We start from the raw sequence: 27,982 nt of genomic DNA on the forward strand, positions 1-27,982 counted from the left end.
CTAATATGCTGAATAGAAAACAGCTTTTTAAATTTAAATTATATTTCACAATTTTATTGTTTTACTGTGTTTTTGATTAAATAAATTCAGCCTTGGTATGCATAAAAGACATTAAATTTTTTTTTATTTATTGTCAAACTTTTAGTGATTCTGCTATTTTTTTTATAATTACAGATAGTGTATATTTTTACTTTTTTTTTTTTTAATTTAATTGTTGTAGGAGTTTTTTTTTACTTATTTTTTACCTTTTTAGGTTAGTTATTTACATTTCATTATATTTATATATTATTTAATTAATTAATTAATTAATTAATATTGTATGATTATTGACATTGTCTCACAGAATAATCCTAGTTTTTTGTTTTTCTTGTTTTTGTCGTGGGAGGGGTTGGAGAGGGTGGAGAAGGAGGAGGGGGAGTGTGTCTTGTATATTAGATGAGAGCTGATTCGTCAGGAAAACTTCTAGCTCAACGATTCGATCATAAGACCACCATGAGGCAGGCTTGGCTGAATGAAAACCAGCGTCTCGTCTCACAGGTGTGCAGAACAGAAAAAATACAACTGGGTAAAATAAAACAGGTGAAATTCTGACTTAAATGGGTGCTGTGATTTTCTCAGGATAACTTCGGCTATGACCTACCAGCCGTTGAAGCTGCCATGAAGAAACACGAGGCGATCGAAGCAGACATCTGGTCATACGAGGAGCGCATCAGTGTTGTGGTGGAGCTGGCGACTGAGATGGAGTCAGAAGGGTACTATGACATCCGACGTATCTTGGCGCGCAAAGAAAACATCTACGGCCAGTGGAGCCTTCTGAAGGAGCTGGTGGTGGGGCGTAAAGCCCGTCTGGAGAAGAACCTAGCCCTGCAGAAGACCTTCCAAGAGATGGTCTACATGATCGATTGGATGGAGGAGATGCAGGTGGGTTGACTATACCAATTTGATTTGGTTTTTGATTAAAACCCACCACAAAAAACATACATTGTGTTTTAACACTATTTTCATGCAATAGTCAAATTGACATATTCTCACTCCAGGTTAAGCTGCTGTCTAAAGACTACGGGAAACATCTTCTTGAAGTGGAGGACATGCTCCAGAAACAGAGTTTACAGGAGGCTGATATCTCTATACAGGCAGACAGAGTTCAAACCCTCAACACTGCAGCTCTCAAATTCACCACTATTGAAGGTGAGAGTGCCTTAAAACAGTAACATGATGAATATTGATTCAGAGACACTGTCCTGGTTCAGAATGTGATGGCAGATTGTGATATAAAGGTTACTGTTACTGGATTTCACTGAGATGTCCAGAGACCTTTGCAGGGTAGAGTATGTAAAATAATACGACATAAGTAACTTGCAAAATGCGCCACAAGAGGGCTGGAGTTGGTTTGCTCTCTATTCAGTGCACACTCTGATTCAGAGCCCAACCATGAGGATTTTTCTGCTTTGCCATGTTTTATATATATATAATTTGCTAGAAATGATATTAAGTTTTCAACTAAATGTTAAGTTTCTTTTTTTTTAATCTTCTGTTTTTACAAAAAGATATATATATATACTACCAGTCAAAGGTTTAGGAGCAAAATGTTTTTTATTTGTTTTTAAAAGAAGTCTCTTAAGCTCACCAAGTCTGTCTTATTTTAATAAAAATTTAAAATAACTGTTTTCTATTTCCATATATATTAAAATGTGATTTATTCCTGTGATGCAAAGCTGAATTTTCAACCTCAGTCTTCAGTGTCACGTGATCCTTCAGAATTCATTCAATATGCTAATGTTGTGCTCAATAAACATTTCTTATTATTATCAATGCTGAAAACAGTCATGCTGCTTCATATTCTTGTGGAAATGGTGATATAATTTTTTTTGTATTCTTTTATCATTTGTTTGTTCAAAAGATTTTTATTAAAAAAAAATGTTATTTGTTTTTATTATTATATAAGTTTTTTTAATTGTTAATCTTTTTATAAAATAAATTAAATTTTTTATGAGGATTCTTATATATATATAGTATGTATATGTATTTATATATATATATATATATATTATATATATATATAATATATATATATATATATATATATATATATATATATATATATAAACTAAAAGAAAATTTGCAGCAAGCTAGAAATGATACAGCTATAGTGTATCTCCATAAATTCATAAATACTCTCAACGAATGATGCAAAACATACTGATTATTTTGCAGTTTTCAACACTTTCTTGGTGTTTACAAGACTATCACATCATTTTTGCTAATCTGACAAAACTTTATCTATATTAGCCAACTAAATAACAAATGGGTGAAATCAGTAAAGCTCCTTTCCTTGTCTCTGTTTCTCTCTCAGGTTACCAGCCGTGTGACCCTCAGGTCATTTGTAACCGGGTCAACCACGTCAACACCTGCCTGGAAGAATTAAAGCAGCTGGCTGCAAAACGGCACTCGGAGCTGGAGGATTCACGCGAGCTTTGGGCCTTCTTTCAGGAGGTAGAGGAATCAGAGAACTGGATCCGAGAGAAGACGTCCATCTTGGCCACGCAGAGCTGCGGGAAAGACCTGAGCAGCGTCCTGCGACTGCTGCAGAAGCACAAAACTGTGGCTGGAGAGCTGTTGACGCGGCGTGCGTTACTTCAGCAGACCATGAAGAAGGGCAAGCAGATCCTCACCCAGAAAAGCTTCGGTACGGCAGGAATACAAGAGCGACTGATGGAGGTCAAGGCGGACTGGAAGAGACTTGAGGACCAGGCCACACAGAGACTGTGTAACCTACAGGAGGCACTGGACTTTTTTCAGTTCAGCACCGAGACGGACGATCTTCTAGCTTGGCTACAGGACGCTTACCGGCTTGTTTCTAGTGAGGACTTCGGACATGATGAGTATTCAACGCAGTCTCTTCTTAAAAAGCACAGAGGTGTCCGAGAGAGTGTCGATAAACACCGCGTACAAGTGGTGGGACTTAGGAAACACATGGTTGCATTGCCGTTGCATTATCGGGAGCTGGATGAGGTGCGAGCGCGCATGGCTGAGACGGAGCAGCTCTACACAGAGGTGGCAGAAGTTGCCGTGTTGCGGCAACAGTGGCTGCATGACGCGCTGGCTGTGTATCGCATGTTTAGTGAGGTGAACGCCTGTGAGGTGTGGATTGATGAGAAGGAGCAGTGGCTGAACAGGATGGAGGTTCCCGAGAGACTAGAGGACGTGGAGGTGATCGCACACAGGTAGGAGCATTGCTTGTCTTTTAAATATTTAGAAATGTCATTGCATTGGAAATCACACAAGTATTGCAAATGAGAGACATTTTTGCAACATAGGCTCATTAGAAAAATGTGCCTTTGGGATAATTTCTTTAAAATATTACGCTGCTTGCTGCACGCTTTGTGACACTTTCAAAGTGAAATGCCCAGTGAGTGGTGCTGAAAACCTGTTCAGTTTTATCTGAAATAGATGGCAAGAATCTGGAAGTGTCACTAAAAGTGAAAGTGACGTGACATACAGCCAAGTATGGTGACCCATACTCAGAATTCGTGCTTTGCATTTAACCCATCCGAAGTGCACACACACAGCAGTGAACACACACACACCGTGAACACACACCCGGAGCAGTGGGCAGCCATTTATGCTGTGGCGCCCGGGGAGCTGTTGGGGGTTCGGTGCCTTGCTGAAGGGCACCTCAGTCGTGGTATTGTCGGCCTGAGACTCAAACCCACAACCTTAGGGTTAGGAGTCAAACTCTCTAACCACTAGGCCACGACAAAGGTTAATGCTGTGTCACTTTTTAAAATAATTTACCTAAACCCTAAATCTAACCAATCGTGTCAACGAAAGCAAATGTGAGATAAAACATATTTGTTAAGGCAAAATTAAAGGTTTCATGAGCTATTTTATTGCGGCTTGTGTTTCACGGGATTTGTACCCGAGTGCTTTGCAATTACAAGCCAGGTGCGCTATAGAGCAACTTTACTGTGTTAGAAAAGCCATGCATATGAAGCTGGTTATGTGATGCAAATGTAAAATGTGTTGGTTTACAAATCATGCACTATGGTAAAAGTGTTTTGAGGTCATTATATAGTATTGTTATCGTATAGTATAGGAACCGTGTGAAAATAAGCCTTTATTAATCAATAATCTGCTGTTGTGATCATAACTGGAGTGAAAAGGCATAACAGTTGTTGGTGGTTTTTTTTCCTGCCAGTAGTGTTTATTTAATCTTGAAACCAAAGTGAATTATACATTTTTCCAATGAGCCTTTGTTGCATTTTTGCAATTACCCACAGATGAAGTTGTTTTCATGGATACAAATGCATAATTTGGTGCTAAATTGGATTGATAGCTGTGATTTTCAGTTGAATATCTTCTTATCTAAGAAGGAAATTTTCTGCATTTTAGGTTTGAGAGCTTGGACCAAGAGATGAACAGCCTGATGGGAAGAATACTAGACGTTAATCAGATCGTCCAGCAGCTCTTAGACAGCGGTCATCCCAGTTCTACTGAAGTCAGAGGCTGTCAAGATCACTTGAACAGCAGGTAACTCCACATCATAAATACAGTTTGTTTTACATATAATGTTGTTCAGCATATTTAATGGTAAAAACCAAAAGGAAGTAAAAATTCCCTTCAGTTTCTCCAGAGATTTTTAAAGATTGCACAAAAACTTTTCAAAATAAACCTACCTTGAGCTCTGTGGTTGTTAGTTAATAGTACATGCTTCCATTAATTAGCATATTTTGAACTTAATCAACACATCGATCCTTCTCACATGAAGCCTTAAAAACCCTGTTTTATATCTATCTATCTATATCTATCTATCTATGGATAGATAGATATAAAACATATATTTATATTAGGGCTGGGCGATAAAATGGTATCAGTATTTATCAACGATACACCATAATTGATAACGATAGAAAAAAATATTTGATATAGTGCACGATAGTTTCTCGCTTTTTCAATTAAAGGCACATTATGAGTGACAAGTTTGTTGCAGCTCAAAGGTGACATGAATGTATTTATACTGCAGTTACAAATACATACATAATATCATGACATTAATGGGGTTTAAATGGGTATGACAAGGATAGTTCTCCCAAAAATTTAAATTTTGTCATCATTTGCTCACCCACATGTTGTTTCAAACCTGTGTACAGATAAAAACTCATGAGACAAAATATATGAGACAAAAACTCAATCAGGGGCATTTTTGCCCTAGTATCTTAAATTTTTAGGGGTGTATAACTTAATTATATAGGCTACATTAAGAGTTGAGTTGCTGCCCTGAATTTTTTTGGTTGTATATCTTGGTTATGAAATGAAAAATGACCTACAGTAGGTTTGGGCGAGGTGGGTGCATTAAATGTAATAATAATTTTAACATGTTTTTTAATATCTGATTAATGAAATTAACATTTTAAATCGATAGCCTTAATATATATATATGTATGTATGTACAGTATGTATGTATGCGTGCGTGTGTGTGTATACATATACTACAAGTATATTTATACTTATAACTAATGACTATAAATAAAAAAAACTATAAATAAAAAATATTTATATTATGACATCATTTGCAGTGCTGCATGGGATTGTAGTTCATGGATTTGTTTACCTTTGCCCCCCCCCCCAATTTTCATTTATTTTTTTGCTTCAAATCAATATTTTAATGCTGTCTGTAATATTTTTTTAGATGTCTATGGAGAAAATGATTAGTTAACATATACCCAACCGTAACCAAGGCTGCTGAAAAGTGGGCGGACACGGTTGTACTCAAACCAAAAAAAGCATTATTTATTTATTGATTTATTAATGCAATTAATTATTAAAAATCATAGTTTTCTGTTCAGGTATCTCTGGCCAATTGTTCTTTTTGTCTTTTTCTCATATATTGCTAATTTCCGTCCTCTTATGCCATGTTATTCTTTCATTACCCTGATATGTAGTTGTTTTCAGTTGATGTAATTTGTGTTTTATTTTGAAATGGTTTCATTCAGAAAGGCCTGCACATTCCTGATGCTGCTGTTGTTCATCACTTTTAACACATGGCTCTACATGGTTGTATTTAGAAAATGGGCTGCTGCTTTCACAAGCTTTCACTGAAACTGGCAAGCTGTGACGTATGTGTGAAAAACTCCAGTGATCCGTTTTAGACCGACCTTGGCATAAATAGCCTCTCTCAGTGTGCTGCCATCTGCTGTGGCTGCCACATACAGGGCACGCCTGACCCAAAACAGAGCACTGTGGGCACATTCACAGCTATTATGTTCTTCAATATTTCATGCCACAGTGTATTTATAAGAATGTTTCATTACAGCATACCCTGTTGTTACTCTGTGTTTGATTTGTGATATTGTGTCTCAGGCCTTGAGCTGTTCATCCCCATGTGTGTGTGTGGATCCTTGATGTGTGTGTGCATGCGTGTGTGCGTGTGTGTGTGTGTGTGTGTGTGTGTGTGTATGTGTGTCCATGATTTGAGAATGATTCAGACTGAGTCATGTTTTCTGGAACCGAGTCATTTTTATTATGCATCATCCAAGCCTTACTCGAGATCGTAACAGAATGATGTGAACATGAACTTAACAGTGGGATGTAGTACAAATTTTGCAGTCAAAGTTATTTCGAATTAATACATATAAATAGGCCCACCTTTCATTAAATTGTATGACAAAAAAATATTTCCTCAATTTCTTCAACATATTTTCTGTTGAAAGAGGAAGTTTTTAGTTTGTACAACTAGTTTTTTTTTTTTTTTTTTTTTTTAATAATTTGATCATCATCTATCACCAATACCCTGTCTACACCAGACACATTTGTAAACGTTAGGAACATTTTAAGAGTGTGAGTTCTTGTGCATGCATAATCATAGTAGAGTTGCATGGAAAATTCTGCATGGAAAATTCTGCTAAATGCATTAATGTAAATTAGTTATGCTGATAAAACTTCAAAATAAAACCTGTTTGGTTGATAGATACATTGTTCAAGAACCAGCAAAAATGTTGCTCAAGAAACAAGTGCTGCTTGGTGAAATCACAATCCTATCAGTGAGAAGTACATTCTCATTCTAGATCAGTGGCTCTTAAAACTTCTGGAATTTGGAAATGCAATTATTTAAATTTCGACTATAATTATTTTAGTTATTATTTTTTAATTTACAAAAAGTATAAGAGCCCATAGATTAAAAGAAGTTTTGAAAACAAAACTAGTCATAGAGGGCCTTCAAATATTGTTGAGGACAATGAATGGCCTTGAAGGTTGAAAACCACTGTTCTAGAGAGTATTTAATAGGACAAAATTGCATGTATATCCCTGAAAACCATTGTTATTTTATTATTTATATTCATATATTTATTTATATAGTCCATATATTTTTTTTTTTTTTTAGTTATTTTAGTACATCAAGATTAAGTAAATGGAAATGAGAAATGTTGCTCATTCTATAAAGTAAAATATATATTTTTTATTTTTTTTAAGATAATGTTATTTTATTTCGATTAATGAGTAGTTTTAGTTTTAGCTTTAGTGGACTATAATAACCCTGCTGTGAACAAGATGAGTCATCAGTATTTTGGGCCATTTTCCTGGTAGAGAAAAGTTGAAAATTTTACATGCACTTATGTATGATAAAAGCTAATGTTGTCAACTTTTAGGAGTGCACTAGCATATTGATGACCACAAAGCCAACAGAGATCAGTGATTAAAGAGTCATTTTTTATTACACATTTACAATGCAAGACGGAACATACCCACTTTATAAGGCACAGTAACATACAAAAAAAAGGAGCAAGATTTGAAATGGAACTTTAACAAAGATACAAGTGTTTAAAGTGTCTTCAAAATCTATTTTGCCAAATTACCAAATTGCTGTCTTTTTTTGCACATCACAGGTGGAACCGCATCGTGGAGCTGGTCGAGCAGAAGAAAGATCACCTGGACTCAATCCTGCGCATACAGAACTACTTACTGGAATGCACAGAGATCAAGTCCCAGATTCAGGACAAGCGGAAAGCCATAGACGCCACGCAGTATGTGGGCAGTGACCTGGGCAGCGTTCTGGCGCTGCAGCGCCGTCTCTCTACCATGGAGGGAGCTCTGGCGGTTCTCGAGCCCAAGCTCCTTCACCTTCAGGAGGAAGCGGAGGAGCTCGCCACATCCCATCCAGACAAGGCTGTAGACATCCTGGTTCCCTTTGAGGGCATCAGCGTAGAGTGGGAAGAGCTAAAGCGTACATTACAAGGATGTGAGGACTCTTTAACTGTCGCTGGGCGCTTGCAACAGTTCATCCAAGACTTGGATTCATTCCTCACCTGGTTGGTACAAACTCAGACAGCTGCTGCTTCAGATGAGCTTCCCAATGCTTTAGAGGACGCAGAACGGCTGATAAACCAACACGCTGCACTCAAGGAGGAGATCGGAAGGTACGAAGAGGACTACGAGCGTCTCCAGGCTGTGAATGAGCTCTTGGAGAATGATGAAGCGCCGTTGCCTCATGGAGCTCTGCAGCAGTGGCTGCACAAGCTGGACGTGGGCTGGAACAAACTGCTGGAGATGTGGGAGAGCAGGAGGGAAGTGCTGGTGCAAGCTCACATCTTCCATCTCTTCCTGAGGGACGTCAAGCAGGCCGAGGCTTTCCTCAATAACCAGGTGAAGCCCCTCACACCTCTTTGTGTCATTTGCACAGTTCAGTTTTGAAAGATATTTCTGATTCCTGAATATGTTATTGCACAGAGGTTGCTCTTTCATAGATGATGAATCTTAAAGGAGATCTCATTTATGATTTAGAACTTAAATGTAGTTATATTTAGAGAGATAGTTCTTCCGAACATTTTGCCATCATTTACTTAACCTCATGCATTAAAAGTCAATGTGGTCCAATGTTGTTCAAAATATCAAAATATCTTATTTTGTGTTTCGCAGAAAAAAGAAAGTTGTACAGGTTTGGAATGACATGAGGCTGTGTAAATGATGACAGAATTTTCATTTTGGGTAAACTATTCCTGTAATTACACTACCAGTCAAAAGGTTTTGAATAATTACATTTGTGTGTGTGTGTGTGAGTGAGTGTTTGAAAAACAAAAAAGTTTTTTTTGCTCATTGAGGGTGCATTTATTTGAACAAAAATACAGTAAAATAATACAGTAACAATATTGTGAAACATTATTACAATTTAAAATAATGTTTTCTATTTGAATATGTTTTAAAATGTAATTTATTCCTGTGAGTCAAAGCTGAATTTTCAGTGTCACATGATTCTTCAGAAATCATTCCAATATGCTGATTTGCTGCTCAAGGCGCATTTCTTAAAGGGGTCATGAACTGCCTTTTTATTATTTTGTACCATTCTCTGTCTACTTATAATGTTATCAAGATTTTTACATAAAGGCAGATTGTTGACTCTAGGGTCTAGAGCACGACACATTGAAAAAGCTGTGATGCGCAATGGTCATAGATTTCCATCTAGCGTAAAATTTACATAAAAAAGCTATTTAAAAAGCAGCAGAGCTTTGTAAACAGCTCAGAATAATCACGTCATCTCCACAAGAACGATATGTGTGAAAGGGGCTAACTCTTCATCTGCATATGCTGTGAGTTTGGCTTGCTTAACGTTCATCTGGGAAAACTCGGTTTGTAACGTAAATCATTTAAACCTTTGCCAACACAGGAGAATACATCAAAATATTTATAAATATGCAATTTATTGTACATTGCGTTTTCAAAATAAAAGTTTCTGACTTTGCATGTGGCCAGATATTAAAATTAAATGGATTTAAACGTCATTGAATCATATGAAACATCACCAGGCCGTTGGCGCCCTCTGCAGGCATTTGTTATAATATAGGCATATTAACAGTGTTGTTCAATAAAACCAAATTATTTTGTTTTGATACTTTATTTGAGGCCAATAATTATTGCCTCATCTTTACTTATAAGTTATAAGTTATAAATATAGTCATATTAAAGCCTGTTTTTCCACTTAGTTCTATTTGTATTACTAAAAAATATCAGATTACTCACTTGTCAAAATAATCAGATTACTTGAATAGCAAAATAATTAGTTAAGCTCTAGATTAGTTAAAACATTTCAAAATACAACTGCATTGTTTTACTTTTTGTTATTAAAAGACAAATATTTTGTCATTTGAAAATTTCTTTAAGTATTAAAACATTGTCTCGTTCTAGTGAACCAAGAATCTGCATTTTGTCTCACCTGTGAGCGTGATAAAGCTCACAATTTTCCAAGTGTATGACATAGCTTTTATTCTTCAAGTCAATCATATATTCATGAAAAAAAAATCTGTTTGAATAAGGAAAACGATAACATTGCCATAGTATCCTTTCAAATGTTAAAGTTGCCACAGTCATTGCATTCTTTGCATGTGCTACACTTTATTTGTACCATTTTGTTTTATTAGTTTATTTATTAGAATTTGAAAGATAATAATGGTATTGATTAATAAGTGAGATCTGATTTTAGTCAAAAAGTAGTGCAAGTCCTTGAAAGTCCTGGAATTTTATTTTGCAGTATGTTCAAACCCAGTTTAAGTTACCAGTTCTTGGACCATTTTAATGTTTTTGTTGTTGTTGTTTGAACTGAACTGTAGTTTTCTGTAGTAAACTGTGTTTATATATTTCCTATTTCATATTAATCTCCTAGTATTTAATTTACCAATATTTATTTTGAACAAAACAATTTCAGAAATTTCATGTTTTAGATTGAAGGTCATCTTGTACCGTGTCAAGGACAAAGCTTACCGGCAAAAATTGATATCAACAGCATCCTAAATGTTACATGTGTTTGCACCATATTGTAGTGAGTAACCTTTCTTGTTATTTCTGTTTCAAATATCCCACCATAATCTGTAGCCAGAGGACGCTCTCGTGCTGAAAATCCAAATATGCCCCGAAAAAAGAAATCCAGGAAATGCCAAACACTAAATATTAAGTAATACAGACCCTCTCATCTTTCTTTGGTTAGACATTATTTGTATACACACGACTATGGCAATACAGTATATGGTTTATCTGTTTTTATTATTATAATTTTCATCATAATAATGTATATCTATAATGAAATGCTAATCGCCATAGCCAGCCCTAGTTAGAATAGAATGTTTTATTGTTTTCATTGATTATTCTTTTTTAGTAGACACATGATATAATGGAATGTTTTGTTTCTTAATCTCGACTAATGAAGTAAGTTTGGAGTAAAAACATGTTATTAAATGTGGTATTTTCACGTGCTCTCAGATGGAGCAGCATTTACTACACAGAGCCGTAGTTCACTGAGAAGATATGCAAACAGCTATCATTATCGCAAATGATTTCATCGTTTTCATAATCCTACGATTATATCGTCTGCAATTATGAATGCGATTTTGCATAGCTTGATAGCTTGTCAGAGAACTACGGCTCTGTGTAGTAAATGCTGCTCCACCTGAAAGCAGGTGATGGAGATTTACTACTAATCACAGAACCGGCTTTACTGACAAAATGTGCATGTCAATCACGATTAATCGCGTTCGATTAATCGTGAAGTGTTAATGGCAATGCGAAGCCCTGAAGGCAGTGCAAACCCTGTTTATGGAAGACTGTGTTTTTCAGTGTTTTGTTCTTTGGAGAGTGTTTTTTTTTTGTTTTATTTTTATAGTTTTTTTTGTTTATATTGTTATTTACCTACTATGTGCTCGAATCAGTGGGTGGGGCTAATCCACACTATTATGTCATAAAGTGGCACATTGTCGTTTTGGCAGATTGGCTTCAATGTAAGCTGATTTTAGACTTTTGAGTTTTGAGTTCTGAAAGTTACAGGATGTTTTTATAGTACAATGTGCTCTTATTTGGTAAAAGATCAAGGGTATTTTGATTTCTCAGTTCATGACCCTTTTAAAAATATTATAAACGTTAAAACCAGTTGTACTGCTTAAACTTTATAATAATTGGAACAATATTGCATAATATGACCATTTTACTGTATTTGTGATCAAATAAATGACTTTTTATATTGAACAAATTGCTAGAAAAGTAACAGGGCAGTTATGTTTAAAAATTTGTATATATATATATATATATATATATATAAATATATATATATATATATATATATATATATATATATATATATATATATCAATTGGGTAATGATGAAATTCTTTAAGTTTTGAATGGAAGCATATTGAAATGTCTTACTTTTGACTGCAGACTTTGATATCTTGGCCAATCAGAGCACAGTTTGAAATATTGTTGAGATCTCTTTTGAAACTGGGGTCAAATGACATTGGTTTCCATGTGCCTCATGACTGATCACAAACATGGCAGGTTTGAATACTGCTGTGTTTTTAATCCAAACCAGTTCACCCTAACAAATTAGGAAAACCTGAGTAAAAAGATGAATGCAAATGAGAAAAAAGTTAGTTTTCCATTTGCTCTCGTTTAGATCTCATTGCTGTCTAGGAGAAACAACTGAGATATTTAAGACACTTCATGTACAACTTTCCATTCTGTTAGTCAGAGAGCAGACCATTAAGAGACAAAAACTGATCTGACTGATCTTTTTCAGGTCACGTCTGTAAATGTCAGGAGCATCAGGGCATTTTAAGGTCATTGTTTAGTTCATATTCTGAGACATTTGCTGCTTTTATGTTGGGTCATCACTTCATAAGAATATCTTGCGGCAATAATGCGGTTTAAATGTCAGAGGACATGCATTTCCTCAAACCCGTCTGGGTGTATGTTAGAAGCTTTGTCTTTTCTGGTTTGCTAAAAGCCCAGAGTTGCTTTCTGTTGCCTGCGGGTACATAATAAGAATCTGCATTGCCATTGAGTGTGAACTGGTTTGCACTAAACACACATGGCAGTGGCATTCATTAGCCACTTTTCCTTAAGTTTGTTTGAGCTTCACTTTTCTAAATGGGAACATTTACTAAACAGTTATTTATTTTTTAAATAATTATTATTATTATTATTATTTTTTTTATTACATGTTTTAATGAATGTTTATTTGATTTTTTATTTTTTTTTTTTATTTTTCTTTCTGTAGAACTGATTGAGTTAGAAAATATTTGTGGAATCGTCACAGAAGAATATGTGAGCACTGATATTGTTTCTAAGTGTTTATTATTGCAGTAATACCAACAGCTTGCCATTTGCCCTGATTATGGATTTTCTTTAAGTGTAATTGATCTGGACTCATTTTAGATGCTTTCTGTATGCAGTATTTCACCCTGTCTTTCTCTCCTCTCCTCAGGAGTCAGCGCTGGCCCATGTGGAGCTCCCCACCACAGTGGAGACGGTGGAGGCAGCCATCAAAAAGCACAAGGACTTTACCACCACCATGGAGATCAACCTCCACCGCATTAAAGCTGTCATAGAGGCGGGAGAGAGCCTCATCAGTCAGAACAATATCTATTCAGAGCGCATCAGAGAGAGAGTGGATCTACTCGCTAACAGGTCAAAATCAAAACACTTATAATAACATTTATTCTGCATAGAGCTGGTTGGTATGGAAGCCTGTTTCCGCCACTAAATAGAAAAAAAAATGTAATTGTGACTTTCTATCTCAAATTTTTCAAAAACTTTTTTCTCGCAATTAGGAGTTAACATCTTGCAATTCAGGCTTTTTTTCTCAGATTTGCATGATATAAACTCGTAATTGTGAGAAGAAATATGAACTTGCAGTTCTGAGAAATAAACAAATTTTTTTTCTTGCAAATCTGACTCAGAATTGTCAGATAAACATGCAACTGGGCTTTATAATTTGCATTTGCAAGTTTATATCACAATTCTGAGAGAAGAACCAATTGGGAGATATAAATTCACAGTTCTGAGAAAAAAAGTCTCAATTCTGAGAAAAAAAAAGTTTATATCTTTATAAAAGAGTTTATATCTTGCAATTCTTTATTTCTCAGAATTGCGAAATTCTATCTTAAAATTCTGACTTTTTATCTCATAATTGCGACTTTATTTCTCATAATTGCAAGGGGAAAAAAGTCAGAATTGTGTGATCAAAAGTCACAGTTATCTTTTTTATTTTTTATTCATTGGCGCAAACGGACTTCCATAGATTGGTTCTCAGGAAACAGTAATCTGTGCCTGAAACTTTTAGAATTTTTATAATTTCATTTTAAATTGTTATTCCTTTACATAAGAAATCATATTTTTTTTCATGGCTAATCAGTCCAGGAATATCTAATATTCAGATAAGTGGTCAACAAATTTGTATATGTAATATTTTTGAAATGCAGATTCTTGAACTATTAACCCTGATCCCTAAAGTATGATTGCAGCCTTGCAAAGTAACAGAAGTTGTTGATTAGTTAAAAGTAGGGCTGGGCAGTATGACATGTATCGTTACCGCGAAATAAAGTGTCTATTGTTAGAGATTTTGCTATATCGTGTATTCCGCGGTATGCAAATATATCTGCGTAACACAGTACTGCTTAAATGTTATATTCACCTTTGGGGGCTAAGGAAACATGCATGAATGAGAAAATAAAGAGTGGGACGCACTTGGTAGAGTTATTAAGTGAACTCAATGTGTTGCCCGCGCTGACGGACGCACAGCCAAAGCGCGCGCACTGAAAGCCCCTCTCTCAACAGCATGCGATCATGAAAACAGATCTCTTTCGTGTTTTATTGGTCAAATACACACAAAGTTATGTCATAATGCCCGTCGTGTGGAGTGTTCAAGTAAACACAGTCGGTCATATGTTAAATAAATGTTAAACAGTTGTGTTTCAGTATATTGGATCAGTGCAGTTGGTCTTAAAGGGACAGCAGCCTTATTTACCTGGTGCTTTCTGTCATTATTAATGTTAATCATATTTGATTGATACAGTGAAGACTATGCAGTGTGCTATTTATACACTTTATTCAATTTATGTAATACTTCTTACTACATGTTAAATAAACCTAGCCTACTATAGCTGAATAAATTAAAAGCAGGGATGTGATTTTTCTGTATAAATACGGACATCATGGACGGAATGGTCCTGAGAGTGCTGCACGAGCTTGCGGTGCCATCTGCAGCATGGTTCAAAACGTTAAACTGTTTCAAAGCGCCAAACGCAAGCAGAATCTGCGCTGAAACGTGATACTCGACCCGGTGACTTTTTTATGAATGGCGGTAAGAATTTGAGATGAGTATTGGTGTCATAAAATTCACAACAGTTGTGCTGTAATTATATAATAGGCTGTAGCGTTACAGTACTGTTTTTGGTTTCAATTCACTGTAAGTGCTGCGCTTGGTTTGAGTCACTTTAATTTGCATTTTGGAATGCAAAATTCGTCATTAGAAATGTTTATAAATCTGTTGTTGTTTACAAAGAAGTTTCAGTGTCACATAATCTTTCAGAAATCGTTCTAATATGCTGATTTGCTGCTCAAGAAACATTTCTCATTATTATAAATGTTAGAAACAGTTTTGCTGCTTAATATTTTTGTGGAAACAATGATACCACTCAAACATTTGTATAAGATTTTTAAAAAAAAAAGAGACATTAATAATTTTATTCATCATGCATGAAAGTTACAAAAAGTGAGTGTAGACATTTAAAATTATTTCTATTTGTAAAGGCATTAACAAATTTAATTAATATATTTGATAAATGCAAAATAATGCTGTTCATTAAACTTTATATTTATTTAAAAATCCTGAAAAATAAAGTGCAGTATCATTTCCACACAAAATATGAAGCAGCAAAATTGTTTTCAACATTGATAATAATCAGAAATGTTTCTTGAGAGTCAAATAAATTGTAATGATTTCTAAAAGATCATGTGACACTAAAAACTGGAGTAATGATGAAGAAAATTCTGCTTTGCATCACAGGAATAACATTACATTTTATAATGTATTACAACTGAAAACTTTTTTGTATTTTTAATAATATTTCACAATATTTCATTTTTTTTAAAACATTATTTTGATCAAATAAATTCAGCCTTGATGAGCAGAAGATAGTTATATCAAAATCATTAATAATTGTAATGTTTCCAAGCTTTTGGCAGGTACTTTAATAATAATAATAATTCTATATACTTTACTATTATATATTATAGTGCTTTATTATGATATATTATATTATATTGTTGTCATGATTATTAAATGCTGTTTTTTTTATTTTTTATAGGACAGTATGTATTTTTACAATATAAGATAAATCTTTTAATGTGCTAAAATATATATTTTTAATAATGAGTGCTGGGGGTGTGGCTTGTGGCTGTGGCTTGGGGCATGGTCAGATTTTCCTTCTTTTTTTGTCACATGCCTGTAAAAGTTTATTTCATAGTTATTTGTTCTGTTGTGCTTATAATTTGCTAATTTTTTTTTAATTTTAATAACAAAAATAAAATTAAAATAGCTATATTGAGGTACATACCATTATCATGAAATAAAAAATTTCATACCGTGAAATAAGATTTTAGTCATTTCGCCAACCCCTAGTTAAAAGCGCTTCATTGTTTCAACCACTTCACAGTAAGTTTCAAATCCTATAAGCTACTTATAATTCTAATAGATGACTGAGGAAATTTAGGTGCATTTTTTTGTGCACCCTGTTATAAATCACTCATTTTAATTAAAACAAATATTTCATGATATTCCTATTTTAAAAGATGTCAGCCCTCCTGCGTTTACATGTTGGGGTTAAAAAGCCCTTGTAATTGTATTGAAAGTGCACTTGTAGTGTACTTCAAATCTATCAAGCATGTTTTTAATAAACTGTACTTGCAGATAATCTAATATTAATCAAATAAAAGGCCACTTAAGTGCACTTAAAAAACATACTATAAGAGAAAATTACTGTAAAGTGTAATTTACTATAAATGCTTGTCAGTATATACAGCAGTACACTTTAAGACAATTTAAGTAATTATGAAATTACAAAGATATCCCACTTAAGTGGGTCAAAAAAGCACTCAAAGTTTCAACTAATTGCATTTAATATAAATGTAATACTCTTTTTAAAAGTATGCTGAAGTGTGCTTTCTTTTGCACAAGAGGTTGCAGAAAATACAAATATGGCTATTAAAGAAATCATATAGACAAGCAAAGCATATTTTAATTTCAATAACAGCTAATGTTTGTTAACTTTTTTGTTTGTTTATCCTACCTAACCTAAATTAGCATTTTTAAAAATTAAATAAAATGGTGATAAGTGGAAAAATAGGTGAATTTTCTAATGAAAAACAAACTTATATTTTGCATCACATAAAAACATTGCTCTTTGACTTTATCAAATAAGTTGACTAAGCTTAGTATCCTGTTTTATTATATCCATAGTATTTCATAAACGATGTAGAAATTGCTTGAAAATGGCCTAGCTATGTGTTAAACTGTATTGTGTTCAATTGTTCTTTAATTCTTCTTAATAGCAAAACCTCTATTCTGTCATCAAGCAGCATTGGTAATAAAACTGTGTTGCACATTCACTGTCCTTCTAATACGACCTACCACCTGACAGTCTGTATCTGCCCTCCAGTTCACTGTGGTATAGAATGTGCAGCTGCTCCTATAGACACACTGAATTTAAAATGTTTTTTCTATAGAGACATAACAAAGAAACTCGCTGAGAATCCACAGTCACTGATCTGAATGCAGTCTCAGTGAGGAGCGTGAAATTGGATTTGTATATGGAATCTGTTATGGCCCAGTCTACCTTCTGTCTTAAACGGAGACTCCGCTATGAAACACTGTTACAAATAATTAATAAGAGTTAAATCACAAATAATAAAAGAGTTTCTGATTGTTTCTGTCTCGCAGAGGGAACCAGAACCGTGAACACGCTCAGCAGTGGCTTCGTAAGCTCAATGATCAGTGGGAGCACCAGAGGTTTCTACAAGACTGCCATGAGGTAGGCAACTGAGCACAAACAATAAAAACTGTGTCATGCTTTGTCTTTGTTTTTGTGTGAAGCTTGTGCGAGAGATGATTTTTATTTTTGAACCAAAAGATTTAAGTAAATCTGTGCAAGTGTGGAGAGCAGTGGAGGATTTTGAAGTAAATTATTTTTAGAATTTATTGATTTTAGTAAATCTGTGTGACTTTTACAGATTGTCCTAACCAGATGCAATGCGATAAAGTGATGTGTTTTCACAATGAGAAACTGGTTCATTAGGCATACAATTTTTTTTTTTTTTTTTGGACCTTTGGAAATTTGTTTTACAGAAGTCATACTGTACATGTTGTATTTTGTATGTGTCTTGAAATGACTGTTTGAACAGCTGAGCATTGTGGGTAAATGCCATTTGAAAGCAGTTGTACAGTAGGACGCTCCCGGTGTGGCCCAAACCTGCAGGTTTATTTAGGCTTTGCTTGTTCTTCCTTTCTCATGCTCAATTATTTATCAGGTCTCCTCATCACTTATTTAGTCGAGAGAGAGAACTTCAGCAGGGTGTGTGTGTGTGTGTGTGTGTGTGTGTGTGTGTGTGTGTGTGTGTGTGTGTGTGTGTGTGTGGGTTCTTTTTTTTTGTGTGTGTGGATCTCTGCCTTCTCTAAGAGCTGTCAAACATGTGTGGAGACTGAGAACACAATGATCAGAGATGGCCCGAGTGCATTGATTCACTTTCTCTTATGCATTGTGTTTAGGCAATCAAATAGCAGAAATAAGTCCCATGCATGCAATGTCATATTGTTTATGAACAGTATAATGTCTTTTTTCCATAATAACAGTATATGTCCAGAATGGAAAGTAGTATACAGTATATATAATGTACAGACAGTAATTATAATATATGTTTATGCAGTGCGTATATACTGTATGCAAACTTTCTGTATGCCTGGAAGAGCCGAATTTCCAATTGTTTGCTTAAATCTTATACAACAAGAGCATACTGTGCTGAATATTGTATCCCACAGTTCTCATTGTTTTATTAATTTTTGGATTAAAATGGTAAATAACTTTTTATATTTCTGCAATTCCCATCAAAATCAATAGATTTGTGGCTTTTTCTGACACAGTGTAAATACTAGTGTAAAGAAGTTAAAAAAAGGTATCTGAAACAGAACATGTTATGCAACAGTGAACATTTTAAACAGGACTACATTGTTGTCTTGTAACCAGACCTTTTTTTTATTTTTCAGCAAGTGGCATGTACAAATGAAAGTGTTTTTGCATTTTTAATTCAGGTTTGTTTGACATCTCTTTGCAGTCCAAATGAATCAAGAACAAGATATATTTTAAAAAGTCACAAATCAGAGCTGACATTAATTTCAGTTCGTTTGTTCATTTTGATGTGGATAGTCAAACCGAGCTCATTGCATTTTGGGATACAATACTTGTTTGTATTGATATGATTTTTATTATTATTTTTTTTAGTGAAATATTACTACAGTAAATAAATATTAATAATAATAATAATAATAATAATAATAATTTAAAGCCAAATAAAAAGGTAATTGTAACATTTCAAAAATGTAAAAGTTTAAAAATTATTTCTCCCACAAATTTTCTCAGAATTCCAAGAAATAATATTTAGTCTTTTTTTTATTTAGTAATGATATTATTATTAGTAGTAGTATTAGCAATATTCATATATTATCAGAACAATAATAATAATTCTATATATTACAACATCATAACATTTTATCCAAAATGTGCAGCCCTACAAACAAGCACAGCAAATTTTTGCAGCCCTAGTGCATAGTGCCTACAGCAGAACTAGTCAGTAGTATGACTGAATGCAATTATATACACACCCTATGTGGCACTTTTTCTCATTTGATTTCAGTTGTTGTTCCTTTCAGATGTTTACTGATCTGAAGTGTCACATAATTGTTTTAGTTAGTTTTAATGTCTCTCTGGTGTTGGTGGTGGTGTAGTTAACCATCAGTTTTCCGGATAATTAATTCCCATGTCCCTGGATGGTCATTCACTCTTCCTTGGATCTATTGCTCTTTTCCACCCCGGGGTCTGTTTGAGGAATAACCTTGATTAACCTAAATGGCTTTATGGGTGAGAGCGGCGGGTGCCTCATGAGGTCAGATCACTGTAGTGTTTAGTAGGTACTAGAGAGAGGTTAAAAAGCACAATTTGTTTATGTGATTTTAAAGTGTCATCCACCAGCTCAGCACACTTAAAAATAAAAGTTCTTTGTTGGCATCTTTGGTTCAGTGAAGAACCTTTAACATCCATAGAACCTTTCGATTCCATATAGTGGAAAAATATTCTTTAGATTGTTAAAATGTTCTTCACATACAAAAATAATAATAATTATGGCGACTTTTTTAATTGCATATTTTCACAATTCTGTCTTTTTTTTTCTCTCAACTGCAAATTTAGAACTGTAACATCTCACAATTCTGACTTTTCCTCAGAATTACGTGTGTAGTATCTTACAGTTCTGTGTTTTTTTTGTTTTTTTTTAACTGTGAGATATTAACTCAGAATTGTGAGGAAAAAAAGCCAGAATTGTGTGATAAAAATTAGCAATTTCCTCTTTTCAGTCCTGTGGCTGATCACTAAAAGGTTCTTCTGGGAACAGAAAAAGGGTTCTTCTCTGGCATTGCTGTGAAAACCCCTTTTGGATCCTTTATTTTTCAGCGTGCATGTTTTAATTGTTCCCTCATTTTTTGAACCTCTGCTCCTTTGTAGCCTCCCTCCACCTCATTCATATTGGCTTCCCTGCCCGCTTAAAGAGCCTTAGTGTTGTCCTTGTGATGTCTGCAACTACGTAGACTCCCCCTCTCTCGCTCTGTCTCCCTCGATATGGTTCTCTCCCTCTCCCTCCTCGTCTCTCTCGTCGTGGATGCTGCAGCGGGAGAAACTGGGTCTTTCAGCTCAGGCAGGAGAGGCACCGCAGTATTGAGTCAAGCTTATATTACAAAACAAGAGGAGAAGAAAAGAGGCAGCACAGACTGAAAGAAGACAATATGGATTTGTTTGAGATGCAAGACGCTGCACAAACGGGGTGAAGAGTGTGTCTGGATCGCTCTGAGGAGGGGAGGGAAAAACAGTCCCCACATCCTCCCTCTTGACACTCTCCAACGCCCACTCTCTCTCTCTCTCTCTCTCTCTCTCTCTCTCTCTCTCTCTCTCTCTCTCTCTCTCTCTCTCTCTCTCATTCTCTCTCTCTCTCTCATTCTCTCTCTCTTTCTCTCTCTCGCTCTCTCTGACCGTGGCTAGTGTTTGTAACATCAATAATCACCACTGGGCTCATTTCTCTCCTCGCTGTAACTCAGTAGGGCCTCCGCTCGGGTTCCAGACTTCTAATCTTTTGTACCTTTTTGGGGGATTTTCTTTGTTTTCTACTAAGATGCAAACTGCTTCTTGTGTTCACTGGATTTTATACAGTCAGTTAAGGATTTAGTTTGGTCTAAGAATAGTGCTCGTTGAGTTCTCTGCACATGTCTTGAATATTTCATCCAGCACTGTTTTTGGACTGTACTTGCGTGTGTGTTCTGGCCAGCGTTGGGTTTTGCTGCTCACCTGGGCTGCAGATGAACATGTGGATTTGGGATCTTGACTGACAGATTCTTCACAACCTGATTCAGGTGGTAATTATAATATGACATAAAATATATGTATACCATTAGTTTACAAATAACATACTCATCGACTTTTTCCAATTATTATATTGCCATTTTTATATATTGCATCATGAAATCTGTTTATGGATTTCTTGATGTTATTGTATGTGAAGTGTATATTTAGGTACTGTTGATCATTTTCTGTTTTTCACTATTTTAATCAACTTGCAGTTCATCTAAATAGTCCTGCAGTGGCAAATTAATTTTTTAAAGTACAAATGTTTGACTATATATTTATAACAAATGATAATGTAGAACAATTCCAAAAGAATGAGAAAGATGTTGTTTAGCTGTTGTTTAAAATAGTTTTGGATGAAATAATGCGTCACACTGCTGTCACAGCTTGACATTTACTTGACAACTGCTATAAAATATAATAAAAGATATGATATACTGTTGTTTGAAGAGGAATGATAAAGTGGTATTTTCTTTGCGTTCACTTGTTGTGAGTAGGAAACTTTCTGAGAGTCATATTTGATAATCTTTAAGGACCGACAGACTACTTGCTTGAGTAAAATTACTTAAACAGTGTTTTATTGAGGTAAAGGTTTTGTTGTTTTCTATATGCAGTGTGTCGTAAATGTTATGGGTAATTGTTTATATGATCTACTGTAAGAAAAATCTTTTAAAAATATAGGTTAAAATACATACATATATATATATATATTACAAATATTATGCATTTCTGAGTCATGAATATCATTGTCATCTTGACTTTGAAAGAGAGTCATTTATATAATTTCCTGTTTTATGATATTCGATACAAGAAAAAATTATGTATGCATGTTGTTATTCCATAATGACTTTTATATGAATATATTGATAAAATATTAAAATTAAATGTAAAACATATTTGTCATAGAAGAGGTGTATTCAAGTTGTATGCTATGTCTGAAATCCATGTGTAATTTCTAAAAAAAATAAATGATTTTTTTTTTTTTTTGAGACGAGTTTTAAGTGTGATTCCTAATGCCTTTGTTGACATGTGTTACACAGATTGGTGATTGGGTGGCAGAAAAGATGCTAATGGCTCGCGACACCTCCTGCGACGAAGCTCAGAAGCTTCATAAGAAGTGGCTGAAACATCAGACCTTCATGGCAGAACTTGCTCAGAACAAGGAGTGGCTGGACAAGATCGAGAAAGTAAGTTGGTCATATTTATGGGGTTACATGGATTCTACACATTATCTTCAGATGCCACTAAATATCACAATACTATATGCTGCACCATTTGTGCTACAGACATGAATTGTACCTCAAATTGAAAAGAGTCAAGCAGCTATATTATTATAGCTACTATAAGTGAAAGTGTTTCTGAAGTCAATTTTGGATAGATGAAAAAATCTCTGGTGCTTGTAGCACACTGGTGTCCATCTGAAGGACTGATGTTGTTTAATCTGCCAGTTACACTGTTTTATTGATATTGCTGGTGGATTGAATGGACTGTCTTCAGTTGCCAAGGCCCTCAGCCTCCCAGTCTTGAATGATCATAGGCATCACACGAAGTCCATTAATCATTTTATTATGTGGTCAGCTGCAGTAAGCGAGGATGAGAGATGTTGGGGTTTAATACTGTTACTACACGAATGCATGTAAACTGTGTTTCGTGGTGAGGAACAATTCAGGTATCTTTACTAATTTTAGTCATACATTTGTTTCTTCATGGTAATATATTTGGAGAAATTGAGCATTACATCACTTGCTCACCAATGGATCCTCTGCAGTGAATGGGTGCCGTCAGAATGAGAGTTCAAACAGCTGATAAAAACATCACAATAATCCACAAGTTATCCACACCACTCCAGTCCAGCAGTTAACATCATGTGAAGTAAAAAGGTGTGTGTTTGTAAGAAACAAATCCATCAAGGCATTTTATCTTTAAACCAAAATATATTTTGGTTTAAAGATAAAATGCCTTATTTTGCTTCTGGCCAAAATAAGAGTCCATAATCCATAATAACACTTCCTCCAGTGAAAAAGCCCATCTACTGTTGTCCTCTCACATCAAAATCCACCAATATATTTGTTTAGAGCTGTTTTGGACTGTTTTCACTTGTAAACGCTGCTTGATCTGTGCAGATTTCTCTCCTGATTCAGACAAGACAAGACTCTTTGACTGGACACAGAGACCTCTTACTTTTGATGTTTTTATCAGCTGTTTGGACTCTCATTCTGACGGCACCCATTCACTGCAGAGCATCCATTGATGAGCAAGGGACTTAATGCTCAATTTCTCCAAATCTGATGCAACGAAGAAACAATCTCTTCTACATCTTGAATGGCTTTAGGGTTCCAATACTTTCAGCAAATTTTCATTTTTGAGTGAACTATTCCTTTAATGCCATTTTTGCTACTGAAGGCTAAATTAAAGTCGTTATTAATATCTGCCCTACCGAGACAAGGAATTATCCCAAAACGAATGAGACGAAGTAATACATGTATACATGCTGCTTGTTTGATGTTACCAGAATAATCATCAAGAAGGTAATGTAAATATTTGATAGGATCCGACCATAGTATGTGATAGCATGTGATAGGACTGTGTGTGCGCAGATTGACCTAGAATTTCCTGTAGACCGCTGAATGCTGGAGCCCATTTCATTTCTCTGTCATATAACCTTAAACTAGTTACCAGGAATAGAAATATGCTGAACTGTGCTGGCTACATATTTATAAGAGCACCCTGGATTCATGTACAGCACTCTTATTTTCTGCTGAATGTGGCCTGTTTGGACAGCTTTACCTTGCTTTACCTGCTACATAAATGCTTTACACATTCACAGTGTTCACAGGTGTATTCACAAGGGTCAAATCAATCTTTAGCTTGGACAGTTTTTCTTTTTATAACCCTAAAGTTACTTGGTCCTGCTGTTTAGCAAACCAGAAGTGTTTATTTGTCAAAATTTTTATTTGCTCTGGTCATATCCAGTGTCTTAGTTTAATAATTCATAGCTGATCTTTAGTCAGAAAGATGGACAATTCACCAACATGTATAATATAAAAATTACGCTTAATTTAAAATTAATTTTATCTGCCATGCAAATGCTAAAAGCTGTTTAGCATTAAAATGACTTTGCTCATGTGCATCTCTCAGGCACAGGCAGCTGCGTATGACAGGCTCTTTCTAAATATGTGGTCAAAATGCCTAGTTTGCTAGATTAAGGGAAAAACAGCTAAACAGGAATTTAAGCATTTTTAAGCCATTTTTAAGGACATCAGTTGCAAAACAAAAGGTGCTTGGTGCACAGATGCACTGAAATGTATCACTGGAAGGTTATATTTATTGAACGTTTCTCTAATATAATGTTGTATCATTGCAATATGTTTGCACCAGCTCTGCAGTTCAGCCCTCCGGCCAAATAAAGTCACATCACATTTATTTATATAGCACTCTACAACTGAATGGTACAAAGCAAGCAGCTTTACAGCATTAAAGATGAAAAACAGTGTCAGTGTTGCTTTCCAGTGGCGTGCACAGACCTCTGGAGGGGCAGGGGAGTAATGCCACTGTTGCTTTCAGTTAGAAATACACCTTCAATTTCTACTGTAAAGCACCTTTCCAGTGTGTTCATGTTTTAACACCACTTTGTTCTTCGATTTCGCTTAAAGTGTATCAGTGGCTTAAGAATAACCAACCTGATCCCACAGGGAAACATAACTTTTTTACAAGGTGACAATTTGATATGAATTCGTACAATGTGAGCATTTAGGTCCCCTCCTAAACATAACCCTCACTGAGGCATCAGCAGATCGTATGAATTCATTTAAATTAGCCACCAAATTGTTGTTGATATTTACAAAATATAGTCAGAGCTTCTGTTCATTAATCTGTATTTTCCAGTCAGCAGTGTTCTGCAGTGACTCACCCTTGCAATGGACACGTGTGATAATTACAACATGCTGTTTTGACTAGTTCTGCTCCAGTGTCACTAACCCAGCAGCTGTCAGATGGAGCAGTCATGAAGTTGAGGGAAATGTGTTCTGTTCAAGTGAAGTTACCCCCCCCCAACCCCAGATCTCTCATGTGTGAAGGTCATTTGTTCTCCCTTCTCTTCACACATCCATGTACTGTATGTAGCTCACAGGAAGTGATGAGATGCACTTCCAGGTCAGTGTGAACTGGAATAATGCACTGAATAATTTGGTTGAGGTACAGTGGTGGCATATAAATGGCATACTTTTTTTGATTTTATGCATTTCTGCGCAATATAGATATAATGTAGCTCTGAGATTAATGAATGTTTTAGAACTATTGTTTATTGTTAGTTCATGTTAACTGATATAGTTAACTAATAGAACCTTATTGTAAAGTGTGACCAGAAATAATTTATAAGGTGATGTTTCTTTAAAAGTAAAGTAAATGTATAAAGTATTACTGCAATAATGATGCTTATTTTTAACAAACAAAAAAATCTATTTGTTACAGAAGTGTGGGCCATTTTTTATTTTTTTATGTAACATGAGATGGTGTGTTTGTGTTTTTATATTGTTAGATGGTTTTCATGTTTTAACTGGGATTTATCTAGCAAGCGTGTTCAGTTAACACCACACAGTTACCTGGACCTCTTTGTTTTAAAGCCTGAGGGAAGATTTGTGAGTGTGATCTGTCTCTCTCTCTTCACACCCTTCACCTCCATGCAGTTTCTTTGTTCTCTCTTCTTTTATTGTCTCTTATATAGAGGATATACTGTATATGGGTCAAAAACCCTTTTTTCTTAACATTAGAATGTGTCCAGTTGAATTTTTACTTTTTCTGAGCAAAAAGTTTATTTTTTTTTTGTCTTTAATATGTTTTTTTTATAAAAAAAATGTCATTCTGTGTAACAATGTTTTGTATATTTAAAAAAAAAATTATTGTGATGCATATTTAGAACCGGAATCATTAGACACTAAAAGACTCTGTTTAAGGATCAGTGCAGCTTCCAGAAACTAATTGTCATTTTGAATCTTTACCAATCTTATCAGTAGGTTTTACTCATTTGTCAAGTTTTTAATCATTTAAAATATAATAAAATTTAGTATGACCACTTATTCTTAATAAAAATCTGTTACACTTAATGACAGTGGAACATTATTCCACCCATATTTTGACATTTTATTGTCACAAAAGTTATCTGAAACATTAAAGAAGAGACTTGTATTTTATATGATTTCTGTGTATATAAAATAACTTTTCAGAAGTTACAAATTAAAAACAGAAATTCAAAATTATATAAAGAATTTTTAAGTGGATATATAATGTTTTTTTTTGGGTTCCTGATATTGTTTTGGGAGTCTCCTGCAATAGGTTTTCATGCATGCAAGGTCAAACCCCAACCTGTGGACATACTGTAGATTAACTCTGTGTGATTTTTTTTCAATTCTTTTTTTACGTACCTTACTGTACGTTTCTCTGCAGTTTCAAAGAGAAATGTACGTTGTGTGGATCTAAAACTACGTTGTGAACCCTGGTTTTTTTCAATTTTATTATGTTGAAATAGGTACTTATTGCTGTGTTTTTATTATGTTGCTTCTGGTACGTATTGCGGCGATTCAGAATTCAAATATCTGGGGACTGTTGCTAAAAGTAAATGCTCTATCATGATGGAAATATGCCCTACACCAAACCCAACCCTAAACCTACCTGATAGTGTTAACAAAGGCAAAACTGATATAAAAACGCATTTGTTGATTAACTGTGTCATTTGAACTTCTTTGTATGCACATTGAACTGCTTTGTCAAACTGTGGTTACACAGGATTTGAACCGGAGCTCCTTGCCTCTCAAGTATGTCTCCATACTCCGTAAGTTACCAAACAAACCTACTGCCCAGGGCCGGCGCTAGCCATTTGGGTGCCCTAAGCACAAATGCTTGGCGGTGCCCCCCCCTCCCCTCCCCTCCCCTCCCCTCCCCTCCCAAACAACCAACACCCACCCTTTAACCAAAGCCGTTCAGAATTTCACAGTTAGGTTCTCTTTACCCGGACCCCGTTCACAATGTAAAGTTAAAAAAGTCAAAAAAAAGTTTAGGCAGTATAAAGAATTTTATGAAGTATGAATTTTAAAGTGCACATTTTAAACTGCAAATATGCATAACTGCACAGGAAATTACTCAACACGACTAAACATCTCTATAAAGAGACCCCCTGGACATGAACATACTAAACATTTTCACTACCATCACGCCCTACAGAGGCACACTACTAATAAACTACAAACACTGAGATTGTGGAGTTTTTTTTTTCTTAAAACATTTTCTTACCAACAGATGTCGCCCTTGGCCGAACCTCTTGAAAATGACCGCATGCCATAGTACAACAACGAAAAAATCTTTATCTAAGCGGTCTAATTTGGCAAAATCACATCACGTTCAGTTGCAGGGTTTTTTCTAAAGTTCAGACTGAGGCAGATAGACATTGTATTGAAGCGAAGAAATTACAATAGGGAACGTTCTGCACTTAGCTTTCACGTGACCATCTGTAA

At 35.0% G+C, this 27,982-nt stretch overlaps 1 protein-coding gene across 3 annotated transcripts in view; it reads left to right on the forward strand.

Annotated features, from left to right (window-relative positions):
* Positions 1 to 461: 461 nt before the first annotated feature.
* LOC109051460 (spectrin beta chain, non-erythrocytic 4-like) overlaps positions 462 to 27,982 on the forward strand; it is a 55,282-nt gene continuing 27,761 nt past the window's right edge. For 2 of the 3 annotated variants that reach the window (XR_006162442.1, XM_042774836.1), the window contains exons 1-9: positions 462 to 537; positions 619 to 921; positions 1,038 to 1,188; positions 2,354 to 3,224; positions 4,393 to 4,530; positions 7,884 to 8,640; positions 13,241 to 13,443; positions 17,756 to 17,846; positions 22,517 to 22,663. Coding sequence is in view for 2 of the 3 variants with exons in the window: in XM_042774836.1 (XP_042630770.1) it covers positions 493 to 537; positions 619 to 921; positions 1,038 to 1,188; positions 2,354 to 3,224; positions 4,393 to 4,530; positions 7,884 to 8,640; positions 13,241 to 13,443; positions 17,756 to 17,846; positions 22,517 to 22,663 (2,706 nt within the window). In the remaining variant the exon portion in view is untranslated. Of the gene's footprint in view, positions 538 to 618; positions 922 to 1,037; positions 1,189 to 2,353; positions 3,225 to 4,392; positions 4,531 to 7,883; positions 8,641 to 13,240; positions 13,444 to 17,755; positions 17,847 to 19,510; positions 21,485 to 22,516; positions 22,664 to 27,982 lie in introns of those variants that run through there. The other variant, XM_042774838.1, reaches the window with a different exon arrangement.

Source organism: Cyprinus carpio, chromosome A18 (genome assembly GCF_018340385.1).
Source record: "Cyprinus carpio isolate SPL01 chromosome A18, ASM1834038v1, whole genome shotgun sequence".
NCBI classification, from domain to species: domain Eukaryota; kingdom Metazoa; phylum Chordata; class Actinopteri; order Cypriniformes; family Cyprinidae; genus Cyprinus; species Cyprinus carpio.